The 16,789-nt window shown below is 34.4% G+C and overlaps 1 protein-coding gene across 3 annotated transcripts; it reads left to right on the forward strand.

Annotated features, from left to right (window-relative positions):
- The first annotated feature begins 301 nt into the window (after positions 1–301).
- Positions 302–13,680, forward strand: LOC123556852 (uncharacterized). Of its 3 annotated transcripts, none has more exons than XM_053543105.1 (2): positions 302–1,067; positions 10,885–13,680. In XM_053543105.1, the coding sequence occupies exon 2, from the start codon at positions 10,888–10,890 to the stop codon at positions 12,964–12,966; it is 2,079 nt and encodes a 692-aa protein (XP_053399080.1). In that variant the 5' UTR covers positions 302–1,067; positions 10,885–10,887; the 3' UTR covers positions 12,967–13,680. The 3 variants fall into 3 exon arrangements, with proteins under 3 accessions (XP_053399080.1, XP_053399079.1, XP_053399081.1); XM_053543104.1 differs by lacking the exon at positions 302–1,067 and adding an exon at positions 1,799–1,870; XM_053543106.1 differs by lacking the exon at positions 302–1,067 and adding an exon at positions 1,808–1,948.
- Positions 13,681–16,789: the final 3,109 nt, after the last annotated feature.

A 16,789-nucleotide genomic window follows, 5' to 3' on the forward strand; every position in this document is an offset into this window, starting at 1 on the left:
TCCCTTTCAGGTACCTACAGTTTAAAATATTGCATCATTCAGTCCTAAATGATATTATATTATCATTCACCACCATTCATCTCTATGCGTCATTCAGAATAAAAGGGATGACCTGGTATATTAATGTTTGCATAATATCAACTGTACTTACTTTACCTTCTTATCATACCACATTTACCCTATTATCGTACCATATTTACAAGTAAGGCCACATTTCAAATAAAGTATTTTCTTTTTAATACCGTAACTTGTATCTGGACAGGAAAAATCTTGTCTGAAGAGGAAAAACTCACCTTAAATATATTTATTGACGGTCGTATGCCGTACCGAGATATGTTAGACTGACCACCGTGATAGTGGTCAGTCAAGTGTATTCACGAAGTTTTCGTGCGTTATGGATTTATAAAATGTTTTTCATTCGACGGTCTGAACAGGTAGATGTCGCACATAAACTTTTTAAATAAATAAAAAGTTTTATATAATTTTGATCGAATATATTTCACATGTTATGTATATATTTCTACATGAATTTATCTATTTCAGTTATGGTGATTTTCTGTTGCCATGGGAATTGAAGTATGTTCGGGTACGAAAGACGGGAGACATGCAAAGTGTGGTTGTGATTTATATACTATATAGTGAGTGGGAATAGTGGTTCAGGACTATTCACGTGATACCATTAATGTTCACGTGCTGTTTTTTTCTTTTCTTATATGTTAAGAGACAGTGCAGCCATCGTTTCATTATGGCAATTTTTGTTGTTTTGTTGAACCATTATTCATGTGTGATTTTTGAATGTGCGAAAATGGAATAAATTCATCTACCTGTTTGTACCAATCCTATACATTCTTGCTTGTTTATTTCTGGTACGAATTTAAGTGAGATAATAAATAATTTATGTTTGGCCTAAATGAAATGAAGAGAAAACATAAATACCAGTTAAGTGAGTGCATTAACTGAAAACAAAAAAGTTTTACGGACGGCAATTGTAGATCAGATATGACCGTGTCAGGGTCAGAAGTTTAATTGAAGTGTTGGAGTGACTCACCATAGTTAAACAAGTACAGGTAAGACATTTCCTTTTGTTGATATACTAACGGTTCGTTTTATTTTCTAAAGTGAGAGCTAGTATGGGTATATGAAGACCATTGAAAAAAATCATGTAACTGAAAATATTTTTTAAATGTAATATAATTAGATTCATTCACATACTGTGAAGATTTTGGACAGAATTTAAGACTGTCTCTTATGAGATTTTTGGATCGATTGTCACAAAGATCAATCCAAAGTTAATGCAGAAATTTCCTTACTGCAAACCGAACAAAATAGTGCGGAAAGTAGTTCCATGCTATACATTAAGTCAACCATCAAAATATAATTATTCTGGCACGACTGTATTTTCAGCTGTCGAACGTCCAAAACAAGAAATTCTTAACGTATTTTTCAATTTTTATTATGTACATTTCTGTTTCGTATTTTTGACTGCAGTGACATATTAATGCGCGAAAACTAGGTCACCGACAAACCTACGATGCCAGCTTTGTTTACATTCTCGCGTACCAGAGGTCTACCGTGGTCGGGATTTTGACGAACATCTGATGGATGAGAATGCTTTGTTTACAGCACAGACTGATCCTTAAGACGTTGTTTAAAGATTACAGCTAGCCTAGAAAAGTCTCTTTTTGTAGCGATTTTGATCGATAAGATTTTATTTACCTGAAAAAAACAAAACAAAAAAAAAACAAAAACAGTCCGAGATAGCAAGGAAAACAGCTGTAGTGCGAATAGTCTTTAAAACGTTACCTCCCTTTGTTTCATTTACGTCCTTTGCATACATGTCAGAAAAACATTTTTCCATGAACAAAAAGAGGTTAATATCTCATCCCAACTATTCAGATCACCAGGCAGATCATACCTTTATTGTACAACAGACATGCTGATTTAATTTGTAAATGCCCTAGACAGTATATCTGTTTATGCAGGATGAAGGTGTAATTTCGCCCCAGTCAGTTCGTCCCCGATTTTTTTAATGGAATTGGTTAGAGATCTGTTACATAATATATATGTTACGCGCATATAGCTAATCTGCGCATTTGGTAAATCGCGCAGCGCAAATAACCAATTTGTTATCTGCGCAACGATTTGTAAATCAGGCAACCTTATATATTTCTTATATGCGCAGGGCAACTGTCTTGCGCGTTTGGTAAATGAGTCTGCGCTTTTAACATATGGATGATATCTCCCGATAAAATTGAATATCATTAGAGTGTTAGACTTGTAAAATGTAAAACAGTATCTAGAAAATTGTAAAATTGTAAAACTGACGGTGATCAGGCACGCGTAAAAGTTGTGAATTTGTAAAAAAAAAGAAAAATATTTTTTTTAAAGTAAATGAGCGTATTTATGCGGTAATTTCAATGAGATTCTCACGTCCCTGGTATTTTATGGCCTATAAATTTCTGTTGACGACGGTATTAAGAGTCATTTGTCATAGGTGTTAAAAACGTTAAAATGATACAAAATATCCTAAGTATATTTAATAACACAAGTATTTTTTTATTTATTTTTATACTTTTTTAACTTTTAAACGCCGTAGCCTGTGCGGGATGTCGATCCTGCGCTAATAGAAAATCTGGAAATTACTCTGATAATATGCATATCTGCCATAAACCATGCTAACTTTTACATTGTTTAACAATTACAGACTGATATTGCAAATCTTGGTTTTAAAAATGTGTCATAAATTTATTTCAACATCATTAAATTCATGGGAGTCGGTCACCTGGTTTCAATACCTGCAATATGATACAATATGCAATAAAACTCAAACATGCGTGAAGGTGTGATTTCCTTCGGATAGCCACATCGTCCTCTCTATTCTTTTTGTAACTAAAGTATTTTACTTCATTCGATCACACGCAGTCATTTTATACCGAATATAGAACATAAAGGAGACTTACATAACAGACTGAATTGCCACACACTTACCACATTTCACCATATCGCTTTTCTTTTGATCATATTGAAAAAGCGCAATTCTTTTTACCAACGTGAGCATATCTCTTGACATGACAAAGATTAAAAATAAAACAAAAATAAGCAGAATTAAAAGACGAACTTACAGATCTTTTATACTTATATAATTGTTTAATGTTTTATAGTGAGATAAATAGAATGAATAACTAATAAAATTCCTCAAAATGTGAACGAAATTTTACATTTTGTAGGTGTGCAAGATGTGTGTCCTGCGCTATTAGAAGTCTGAAAATTACTCCAATAACTTGAATATCTTTTATAAACCATTTCAACTTTTACTTCGTTTTTCGATTATAATCTAAAAATGTAGCTTTTGAAAATCTGAATATAATGTTTCATCCGTAGCCTGCGCGGGATGTTGTTCCTGTGCTAATAGCAATTTCTGAACTGACGTTGATAATTCAAACATATTTCAATTCTAAAAGATACTATTTATGTAACTTCATAAAAATGTTTTCGGAGTAGAAAAAAAAAATATAGAAAGAAGCGTGATTTCCGTCATAATGAGAACGAAATATTACATTTGTTATCTGTGCAAGATGTGTTTGCCCTGCGCTAATAAAAAATCTGGAAATAATCCTGATAACTATGATATCTTTCATAAACCATGCTAACTTTATCATTGTTTTATGATTACAGGCTGAAATTGTAGCTTTTGCCAAATGAATATTTTGTTACATCTGTATCCTGCGCGGGATGTCGGTCCTGCGCTTATAGCAAATCCTGAAATGACGTCGATATTTCAAACATATTTCAATTCTAAAAGATACCATTTATGTAACTTCTTAAAAAATGTTTTCAGAGTAGAAAATAATTAGAAAGAAAAGGGATTTTCGTCATAACGAGAACGAAATATTACATTTGTTATCTGCGCAAGAGTTTAAGTTAACATAGTTTATGTGAAACATTCAAGTTATCAGAGTAATTTCCAGATTTATTATTAGCGCAGACACACATCTTGCGCGGATAAAAAATGTAATATTTCGTTCTCGTTATGACAGAAATCACTCTTTTTCTATTCATTTATCTACAGTATTCATTTGAAAGTTTCATAAATAGTATGTTTTATTAATGAAATATGTCTGAAATACAGTGTAATTTCAAATTTTGCTATTAGCGCAGGACCGACCTGCCACGCAAGTTACAGGTGTAACATTATAGATCCATTTTGATTTGTAAAAAAACCCTATAGTTTTAGTCTGTAATCGTAAATCAAAGTAAAAGTTAATATGATTTATAAAAGATATTCAAGTTATCAGAGTAATTTCCAGATTTATTATTAGCGCAGACACACATCTTGCGCAGATAAAAAAATGTAATACTTCGTTCTCGTTATGACAGGAATCACTCTTTTTCTATTTATTTTTCTACAGTATTCATTTGAAAGTTACATAAATAGTATGTTTTATGAATGAAATATATCTGAAATACAGTGTAATTTCAAACTTTGCTATTAGCGCAGGACCGACCTGCCACGCAAGTTACAGGTGTAACATTATAGATCCATTTTGATTTGTAAAAAAAACCTATAGTTTTAGTCTGTAATCGTAAATCAAAGTAAAAGTTAATATGATTTATAAGAGATATTCAAGTTATCAGAGTAATTTCCAGATTTATTATTAGCGCAGACACACATCTTGCGCGGATAAAAAATGTAATATTTCGTTCTCGTTATGACAGAAATCACTCTTTTTCTATTCATTTTTCTACAGTATTCATTTGAAAGTTACATAAATAGTATGTTTTATGAATGAAATATATCTGAAATACAGTGTAATTTCAAACTTTGCTATTAGCGCAGGACCGACCTCCCACGTAAGTTACAGGTGTAACATTATAGATCCATTTAGATATGTAAAAAAACTCTCTCGTTTTAGTCTGTAATCAAAGGCCTACTCTTTATTCAATCGATTTTGTACTATAAAATAATAATAATAATAATAATAATAATATAGATAAGATATGTAAGAATTTTCTTTTAATTCTGTGACTTTTTTATTTCATCTTTTATCTTAGACATGTTGAGAGATATGCTCTTGTTGGTAGAAAGAATATTCTTGGGAAATTTCAAGATATTTCAATATAATAAAAACGATATTTTGCTAAGTGTGTGCTCGGGTGAAGTAGAAAATTATAAAAATAGCCTAAAACATACCAGGGGACGACGTGTGCAAGCTGGAGGAAATCACACCTTCACGCATGTTTGGGTTTTATTGCATCTTGTATAAGATTGGAGGTATTGAAACCTGGTGACCGACTGCCGTGAATTTACTGATGTAGAAACAAATTTATGACACCTAATTTAAGTACCGAGATATTCAGCATTTGACATCTATATTTATTAATAAATTGACCAACTGCATGATTTATCAAGCGTTGTTAAGCAAAACTACAATTTTCAATGAGACAGCTTGTTTCACAATGTTTCTTTACAATGTGAAGTTTTGTTCTTCTATGTAAATTCATGTCTTCACTACAGGTTTATTGTGTTATACACATGTAAGAGGCTATAAATGTATTTAATGCCAATAAAGTTGTGTTATGTTATGTTATGTTATGATTTATCAAACACGAAATGCAAATTTCTGATATATAAAGTTACATTTGTTATTTGCGCTGCGCATTTGGTAAATCGGGCAGGTTAAATTTATCCTGCGCAACGATTGGTAAATCGTTGCGCATATAACCAACGTACAAAAATTTGTTATATGCGCTGCGCGTTTGGTAAATAGCACAGATTGGTTATTTGCGCTCAACATATACAAGTAACATGTACGTATTATGTACTGTATAGCATGTGTATAAAATAATTGCTGCTAAAAGTTCAGATTAGTTGTTACGATTTTTGTAAATTTATTGTTTTTAATTCTGATAATTACAAGTCATGAGCACACTCCATGCAATTATTTACTAAAGCAAAGAGCTGTAAAAATAAATAGATCGGCAATGTGAAATGGCATCTTGCTAATATCCCATGACTACTGAATGAGATCTCGTTGTAAGCGTCTGTTGATCACTATATTAATTAAGAATGCAAACGCTTTGAAATTAAGATTAATTTCGGATCATTTGTTTACAATGATACTGGCATGCATGTAGTCCCTGGACAGCAGTAGTCCCCGGACACGCTCCTGCAATATTCTATTTTCGCGATTTGTCTACATATTTTTATGCCTAATCATACAGACGCTTGTTTTGGTGAAGTTTATCAAATTTTTTCACAGGTAATCATATGAGTATATGTGGAAATCCTACAGAATGGTTACTTGTTTATATTTTCACTGGCAGGGCTCCCGTTTTTATTGCCCATGTGCAAAAGAGGCCCGTCTGGAGGGTTTTAAAATTAAGGCTACATGTCTTTACTTCACGACAAAGAGCTAGAAAAATAAATAGATCGGCAACTTGAAAGGCATATAGAGCAAATCTCGCCAAAAAAAACCCCTGACAAATGAATGAGATCTCGTTTACCAGAAGTGATGCGTTCTCGGAGTTCAAGTTCTCCACATGCCATTTTGTATGCGAAAGCAATTATTCATCGGTAAATTAATTATCGCCGTATGACCACGCTTCTTTTGATGGTAAGAAATGTGTACTTTGTGTCTTAAGACTATTTCACATTAAACTTATGTTGTTTTAGAAGCTAACATGTATTTTAAATGTAGTCTTAAAGGTACAAATTGTAACTCCATGCTCGCTGATATTTGTTTTTACTAAGATAATGCCGATCCACGCTCTGACACGAGATCACGCGAGATTACAGCCAGTTGCCATTCTGTGTATTTTATACTTCTTTGTTCACGAGTAGCGACGATTCATACACTTTCAACAAGAAAAATTTATTTTCTTTGTGACAACAATACTAATTTGCCAAAATATTTCATAATTTGTTCAATTAGCCAGTTATTACAAAATTAATATCTGCGACTTTAGCATAATTATTCTATTTTCTGTTGTCGCAATTTGCCATGTGACTAGGACAAATAAATTTGACGCAAACTTGTGATCTTTTTACAGTTATATAAAATATCATTTGTCTTTTATCATAACTCCAGCTCATATGGGCAGTTCCCGATAAATATATTCATGAAAAAATGGTGTCCGGGCATTACTATAGAGCATGTTAAAATTTGACGTTCTACAGACCCCTTTTTTGGCCTCGCTAATTCCCTGCAAACATGACATCATTTCACAGGAAAAACCCTAAACTGGTAATGCCGGAGCTTAATTGTGTATATATGTTAATCGTTTTTATTTTTAATCCCTCCGCCACATTAATCCCCCGCCGTGGCGGAGGGATTATAGGAATGGTCTGCGTCCGTCCTTCAGTCCGTAACAAAATTGTGTCCGGTCCATATCTCCTAAACCCCTTGAAGGATTTTCATGAAACTTGGGTCAAATGATCACCTCATCAAGACGATATGCAGAACCCATGAGTCAGCCGTGTTGGTTCAAGGTCAAGGTCACAACTCGAGGTCAAAGGTTTGAGCCTGCCATTTTGTGTCCGCTCTTTATCTCATAAACCCCTTGAAGGAATGTTGTGCAGAATTCATGAGTCAGCCATGTCAGTTCAAGGTCAAGGTCACAGCTAAAATCAAAGGTTTACCCTTTCACTATCCATAGCAGTGGCGGGGGATTTAGCTGTCTTTCAGACTGCCTTGTTAATATTGTTTAAGCTTTTGAGGACAAAATATATGCAATATCTGTCCAGGGACTACTCGTATGCCAGTAATGGTGTTTTTTAGCTCACCTGAGCACAAAGTGCTCAAAGGTGAGATTTTGTGATCGTCTTGTGTCCGTCGTCCGTCGTCAACAATTTGACTGTTAACACTCTAGAGGTCATAATTTTGGCCTAAACTTAATGAAACTTGGTCAGAATGTTACTCTCAGTAAAATCTTGGACGAGTTTGATATTGGGTCATCTGGGCTCAAAAACTAGGTCACCAGGTCAAATCAAAGGAAAAGTTTGTTAACACTCTAGAGGTCACAATTTTGGCCCAATCTTAATGAAACTTAGTCAGAATGTTACCCTTAATAAAGTCTTGGACGAGTTTGATATTGGGTCATCCGGGATCAAAAACTAGGTCACCAGGTCATAGGAAAAGCTTGTTAACACTGTAGAGGCCAGATTTATGACTGTATCTTCATGAAACCTGGTCAGAATGTTAATCTTGATGATTATGTTCCTGATTGCCAAAAACAGACATAACTTTTACATGCATCTTGTTTATATATTTAGCATGAATGTTTACCTAAGTGAGAAGCTGTGACATGCATAAACCCCATGTTCCTATTTCAAAGGTCAAGGTCACAATTGGGGGTCAAATTTCAAATTGAAGTTCTTCTTCATGCATGGTTGGATTTTGATGTAACTTGGCATGAATATTCACCTTTGAATTTGCAGTTGGCACTACAGTTAAGTGCTTTTGCTTTATGTTCCCGATTGCCAAAAACAGACAGTGTCCAATTTGTGTGTTCATACAACTCCATTTAGTGATTTTTACCACTGTGACTGAAGTATTTCTAGTTTTATAAGAGAACCAAATGTTTAAAAAATGCCGCACAACAGACCTAAAAGTATTCATGAAGAAATGATATTCTCATCCTATTTCAAAATAATTACATAGGTAATTTCTCAAACTTGCATTTGGTTAAAGAATTTAATTTTTAGCTCGACTATTCAAAAAATAAGTAGAGCTATCCTACACACCATGGCCTCGGCATCACACCTTGGTTAAGTTTTTCGTACCAGTCCATATTTTGACAAAGTGTTTTGAGATAAAGCTTTGAAACTTTTAACACTTGTTTACCATCACCATGGCCAGTTATAGGCAAGAGCACATAACTCCATCAGGGATTTTGGCTGAATTATGGCCCCTTTTGACTTAGAAATCATGGTTAAGTTTTTCATACCAGTTCATATTTTGACAAAGTCTTTTGAGATAAAGCTTTGAAACTTTCAACACTTGTTTACCATCACCATGTCCATTTATAGGCAAGAGTACATAACTCCGTCAAGGATTTTGGCTGAATTATGGCCGCTTTTGACTTAGAAATCTGGGTTAAGTTTTTCGTACCAGTTCATATTTTGACAAAGTCTTTGAAGATAAAGCTTTAAAACTTTCAATACCTGTTTACCATCACCATGTCCAGTTATAGGCAAGAGTACATAACTTCATCAAGGATTTTGGCTGAATTATGGCACCTTTTGACTTAGAAATCTGGGTTAAGTTTTTCGTACCAGTTCATATTTTGACAAAGTCTTTGAAGATAAAGCTTTAAAACTTTCAATACCTGTTTACCATCACCATGTCCAGTTATAGGCAAGAGTACATAACTTCATCAAGGATTTTGGCTGAATTATGGCACCTTTTGACTTAGAAATCTGGGTTAAGTTTTTCGTACCAGTTTATATTTTGTGTAAAATGTTTGACATATGTCTTTGAAACTTTCATCACTTGTTCAGTATATTAATAGTCTCTGTCTGTAGGAAAGGGTACATAACTCTGTCATATATTTTGGCTGAATCATTGCCATTTTTGGACTTGGAAATTGGTTCTGATTTCATACAAGTCCACGTTTTGTCAAAACTATTTGATATATGGCTTTTAAACTTTGAACACTTGTTCCATCTGTAGGCAAGAGTACATAACTCTGACAACTGTTTTGGCTGAATAATGGCCCTTTTTGTACTTTGAAATTGGTTCACATACGCCATTTCGTGCAAGACTTATCGAAGTCCACAAATACGGGAACATTGTTTGTCTAATGTATTTTTTTTATTTTGTCTGAATATCTGTAGAAATATTTTGACTCTATTCTTCAATCAATTCTTCTAATAGTCGAGCGCGCTGTCATTCGACTGCTCTTGTGGATTAATCTCATGATTTTCAATTTCTTGAAATAAAATAGATGGAGGAAAATACATGTAGGCATAACTATACATTTTCACTTTGTCATTATAATTTGTATACATTTGTTTTGGATTCTTCTGATATTGTATTCTCAAGTTTTACAATATTTTGCTAAATCCTCTCCATATTTAAATGTAAGAATGCTTCTTACACCATGTAGGAAAAAGTCTGGGTTCAAGTCCCAGTGGAGAGTATTTTACTACTGGGTATAAAAAGTTGTGGACTGGACAAAAACATACCTGCTCTGCATAAAAAGTGACTAAAAGGGAAATGTAAAAATTATAGTGTAACCCCCACCCCTAATATACCAAAGTCAAAAGCTATACAAAATTTATAGCTTTAATATGTTTGTACTGTTATAATTCAACAATAATATTGTTTACAGAAGAAATAAATATTGAATGTATTTCACAAAAAGTAGGTTTAACTTAAAATTACCTGTTGTGCAAGCTTTGAATTTTCAGTTCAGTTGTGTTAAAATCTACTTCTCGATTACCATTCAAGATACTGCTGGTTATAGGATGGCGAAATATGATTACTGAATGCATATGGCTAGCAAATGAGTTCCTACATCAAAAGAAAAGTTCACATATATGGTTAAATGTTAGACTTTGTGTACATGATATTTAGACATGATGTGTACACTCTGTGTTGTTCAGAGACAATCGATCCTCCAGTACTTTCAGTGCTTTGAATTTTTCTATTCACGAATCGTCACAAGACGCGGTGACAATGACTTAGTATGATAGTTGGTAATAGGTTTGAACAGTAATAGTTATTATAGTCATTTCGTTTTCCTTGAATCTAAAAGTCAATATAAACTTCAAAGTAAAAGAGACAGTTCTTTAAGTATCCTTTGCGATGAATTGTGTTTGATTTTGTGTTTTAAATGAGGTGTACAGTGTATAATGTTGTAAAGTCTTTTTCTTATGTTTAGATAATGGAGACAGATACGGAGTTCAAGCTGGATGAATGGGACGATCGTTCAGAAATATCAACGTTACACTTGTCATTTATCATCCAGACCCTCCTTCCAATACGATGGATAGGATGGAAGAATGGTCCCGCTTACAAGTCGTATCAGAAATTCCTGTCAGAGAACCAGTCTTCAGAGGAAGACAGTGTCATGTATATACCAACCGGAAGTCAAGCTGAGGGTATCGGGATACCCGAAGCTATACGGAAAGGGTCGATCCCACCAACACCAGAGATATTTTCTGATACTGATGTTTTATGTATCATTAAAGGAATGAGATTTTCGACAAACAGAATTGATGAACCAAGTGGTGAATTTCATGGTTACCTTGATTACGAGCATTCTCCTCCAGGTTACGTCCGATTATGTCTGTTGACTTTGCCTAAAAACCCAAGCATGGTTATACATGATCAAGACACAGGAAAACATTACTTAAGCAGCAGTAATGTGTCAAATTACATGTTTTCAAATTTAACATTTACCGATGCAGATGAAGAAAAAGTGAAATATCAACAAGGTCCTGCTATGACTATTACAGATCGAGGTAAACTAATGTTAAACAAAAAAGTTAAAGTTCAACCTTTCAATGAAATACCTACGGATATTGTCCCAGCATTTATTTGTTCTCCTTGGCCAGAGAAAGCTAAATGCTGGGAAAGTAGAGGAAGAGAGTCAGGATGGTTAAATCCACGTCTGGTCACATCAGTTATTGCAGACGGTTGTCACGTTGTTGGCGTGCCTTCCAAGACTAGCTTAAAACCAGACATAGAATGGAGATTATCGTTCTCGGCGTCTGAAGGAAGACTGGCACGTGAGGCGGTCACAGATCATCAGAGACAGTGTTATATTTATCTGAAAATATTGCGCTATCAAATCATGCAGAAAGAAGTGACAGCTTTATCATCATACGTTTTTAAGTCAGTCTTCTTGCACTGTTGTGAGAAACTGCCAGTTAGTCTTTGGAAAGATTATCCCGGTAACTGTGTTCTATACATGCTTGATGTTCTTCTGCAATGTCTCCATAGAAAGCACGTGCCAACATACTTCCTGTCCGAAACTAACCTGGTTAGTCATCTGAATGAATCCGATTTTCAAACAGCGATAAAAGTCATTGAGAAGCTTCGCTCCGATCCAATAACTCCAGTGTTGGAATTTATGGACCATAGATGCTTGTTAATGCAACCACTTCTTGGCACATTTAGAATGATGATGACACCAGTGCTAGAAGACATGAAACAATTCAAACAGCATAGAAACAAACTATTGTCTATCAAGTGTGGTATAAGCCAGTCAATATTTTTAATTTGCTCTCTTTACCTGCGTGAACACGCGGACGGTTCCGATAACCTAACGTTACGAAAGCACCAAGAAGCAGTAAAATGCCTGGCAACTGCTTTTTCACAGTGGCTTCATAAAGTTCATCCAAATGACACTCTTGTAACAGTAATCAATGCCTACGGTCTAAGTTTACAGGCGTTGGAGTATTCTGTCCGTTTCTTTAAAGCAGCGGTAAGCTTGTCAGATGAATACCCCGAGCTAGGACAATGTAGAGGAAATCTAGCATGCATGCTGCACGCATGTGCGTATGCAAAAGAGAGCCAGATAAACACTGACTATCTAAACCAAGCAGGTGAACTGTTTGAGCAGGATTACACTGAAAGTAAGGCAGGCACAGTTGATTATGTTACATTCCTTCTGAAGCAGAATGAATACGAAAAGGCCAAGGAAATCCTGGAACACTTTTTAGGTCACTGTAGTCATTTATTTGATATGTTATACAGTTATTCTACAAAGGAATTGAATACAGTCGACGAACCTCTTCGGTGTCATATCGAAGCCAATGGAAATGTCACCGGAGACGCGTTTTCATTTGCTTGTTATTACCTGGTAAAATGTCTCTGTGCACTTACTTTAAAAGGCAGATCATTGGAAATCAAGAACGTACTCCATGACCTTCAACAACATCGAAAAGATAAAAAGTCTGAATGTTCTTTTGATTTCTACGAACAAGCCAAAACAGTGTCACTTCAGAACAACAAGTAACTTCCCAAAAGATATGTTAAATTACAGCACTATTAGTATAAATAGTGTATGAATGTTATATGCAGCAATTCAATAAAGATGTACAAATATACATGTACTTAGATGAATTTTAAACAATTATAGGAAAAGTAGTTCCTTCACTCATAGATTTCATGAAATTATTTTAAAACCTTAATTTTTGTTTACTTTGAAATGAAGGGCCGAAATTACCTAACATGCCATATAATATTACAACTATATATTACCGTATTTGCTTTGTTTTACAGCAACGGTATGTTGGTGTCACTATATCCTATAGGCATTGAAGCTGCTGGGATAAGAAGTAATGGATACCGCATAATTTTCTTTAGGATAGAACATCCATGCATAAAGATCAGTATTTACTACGAGGGTTGTTCAAAAATAAAGTAGACATATTAAAAAACCGCCTGTTGTGTATAGTTCAATGCGAAATATATTGCAAACTGTGTGCAATTTGACTCTACATTTTTGTAACATTTTTGCGAATAGGCGAAGCACTACCATAGCTACGCAAACCGGCGCAGTCGCTTTTTCATCTGTCATGATTTGAATTCGACCGCTAATAATCACAATTTACTATTCTAAAGTGTAAATGCCATAATCTATTCAAAATTACTGATTGCATTTAGCATGTACTTACATTTACCCACACTTTATGTAATTCAGAACATCACAATAAAATAAAACATCCTTTGTTAACTTGTCTTATGAACTACATGCTTGCAAATATGAAACATCACAACTGAAAACGGTTCGGCTATCGAAATGTTTTGTGGCGGCTTTCCTTGTACATTGGAATGGTAACATTCTAGTACTCTTACATAGTACAGAGTGACCCGAATAGAGACCAAATTGTTTAAAGTTCCCCGTAAGATACTGAAATCGGCTTAAACAAGAAAAAATCGGCAATAAAAGGTTCTTGCACTTGTGTTATGCAGTCGTAAGTAAGAATTGATAGTTCTAAAGCCTTGGCTATCATAAATTTGGCCGAACTTGTACTTTGTTTTACAAAAAATCGTTTGGAAAAGTGGACTTGAGCAGGACTTGAACTATTTCATGGCTACTAAACCCTAGCTTTCGACATTTCCGTGGTGAAGCTACCACCGGTTTCAAATTGTAAATATTTACAATCTATTTTATATTATATTTCTATTGATTTTTTTTTTCAAAAATCGGAGAATGTAGTGCCGTGTAAGAACACTTTAACTACAGGATGACTGTACTTGCAATAAAATTTTATGAAAATTGTGGTGTCAAGAGCTTTTCTCCTGATTCGCACAATTGTACATTTTGATATCTGTCTCTATTCGAGCATAGACACACTATAAAAACATTATCGCGCATGCAAATGGTCTATATATCTATGATACTTACACAGGCAAACATTAGCAGTAATGAAATTTCCCTTAAAAGAAATATGCCAGTATTTTTTTTTTTAAAGTGGTGGCGCTATTGCATCAGTGATGGCGCTATATACAATAGTGGTGGCGCTGTGGCTATGGTTTGCGTTTTCTGTTCAATTGCGGCTACCAATTTACACGTCTACGTTGTTTTAGAACTGAACAAATTGAACAGTTTTTTATTTCATATAACCAATAAATCTCCAGTCAATAAAACACACACAGAGAAAAGACAACAGTTCGTAACTAAGCATTTCCGAAATAAAAGTGTCTACCACATAATATTTCCTATGGCCACTTTCTTCGAGAAATGTATCGTTATATATAACCTGCTGAACTCCATCTGCATTGAATCGTTTTATTACACCAAGAAACAACAAAAAAGTAACATCAGCATGTGGAATTTTCCTGGCCGCGACTCTGAAATGACAGAAACTCAGTTTTTACATATTCTTTCTCAAAGATTTCCAAAACATCTATTAATACTTCTGAAATGGTTTTCTCTTTGTGAAAAAGCGTGGAGTCAATCGACTTATCTGCCTGATTATATGACAGAGTCTTCACGAACACCAAATTAATACAATTAAGTGTCACATTCTTCCATTTCACTAATATTTTCAGGTACTTCTCCTTATTAGAATCGTCTTATATCTTTGTGTTTGTTGATTTAAAGTGACTGACTTGTCAAAAGTTTTGTTTTATTTGGAATGTGATTTCAGTTTTATTAGCTATTTTTTGATGGACAAATTAAGCCTTTTTTGAGTAAAGGTATTTTGGAGGTGTATGTGTTGTTGTTGTAGAACTTGCCTTCAGTGGGAAAATTGTGTTCATTTGAACTAACCCCTTCAAAGAAAAGGGCTTGGCAAAATATTGTTCTTCTTTTTAGTTGTTAGGAGATGTACACTTTTCCCCTTTCGTTTGCGACTTCCCATCTGCAACGGATAAACAGTGTCTGCATGATATTTGAATATATAAAGGTTTATAACGTGATTCAAATATTAGTCGTTCCATCATTATTCACACACATGTTTCTCTTAATTCTGAAATAACTTTAAGACATTAAATCTAAAAAGTTAAATGGCAATCCCTGTAATCATACCTTATTTCTCATGAATAAAACTACTTAAAAATTTGTAGTGAGACGTTTTAACGCTAACGGTCCGCCACAGCGCCACCACTACTGTATAGCGCCATCACTGATGCGAAAGCGCCACCACTTTTAAAAATACTGGTGTGTTTCTTTTTACGGGAGATTTTATTAAAACTTAAGTATGTCTGTGTGAGTATCATACACGTTAAGAGCATTTGCTTACAGAGTGTGTCTATGCATCGCAATTTAGTTGGAATACATACATATGTCAAAATTTACAAACGTCGGAATCAGGAGAAAAGCTCTTGACACCAAAATTTACATAATACCTTAACGAAATAACAATCAACCTAGTACGCGGCACTACATTCTCCGATTTTTTGAAATAAGTAATATCAACGAAAATGTATCGTAAAATATCAATTTTACTTACCTGTTTACATTTTGAAACCGTTGATAGCTGCACCACAGAAATGTCGATTGCTCTTTTCCTTATCACCACTTTTTGGTGGTGGCGCTAGGGTTTAATAGCCATGTAATTATGATGTAAAATATGTGTTCTGTAAAATATGCTCTACATAAAAAACATGACATTTTACTTTAAAAACTACATTTTCTTTTACTTTATAAATACCCGATCGTATGTAAAAGTGCAGTAGTTTTATTTATATCTTCACTGTGGTAGGAAACTATGGAACAAACACGAAGTTAAGCTATTTGATCTTTGACCTTAAGCGCCACCTTAGACTCGGACTGGGTGATCCGGGTTATGCGCTCTGCACGTCGTCTTGATGTTAGCAATTGATACCCCTTAAGTGAAAATCTGACAATATGGAGCGGACACAAAGTTAAAGACTTTTGACCTCCAAGTTTGACCTTGACCTTGGACCTTGTGACATGGGTTATATGCATTCCACACTGATGTTTTATTTGTTATGTTATACTGTTATAGTCTCATGCATGTAATATGCCATGACTAAACGAATAAACTTGAAACCTTGTTATGCACTCTGTAGTTTAAACGTTTTATTTAAGATACAAGGCGAACACCACGGACGGATGATTATGCGTGTCTCCAATATAACCTCATATACTTTGTATCTAGGGGTACAAAAATCCAAATATTTGAATTTCACTTGATTACATTATAATACAAATACTCAGTGGTCCACATGAATTATACAACTGAAGAAGTATTAATCACTGTGCAAATTACCAGAAACGTACGTTTACAGGCTCATTTGTAAGATGAGGTTATACAGACATAGACTAATGACTCGATGAATTATAAACTAGAGTTGTCACAGGAGTG

The sequence above is a fragment of the Mercenaria mercenaria genome, chromosome 5 (genome assembly GCF_021730395.1).
Source record: "Mercenaria mercenaria strain notata chromosome 5, MADL_Memer_1, whole genome shotgun sequence".
NCBI classification, from domain to species: domain Eukaryota; kingdom Metazoa; phylum Mollusca; class Bivalvia; order Venerida; family Veneridae; genus Mercenaria; species Mercenaria mercenaria.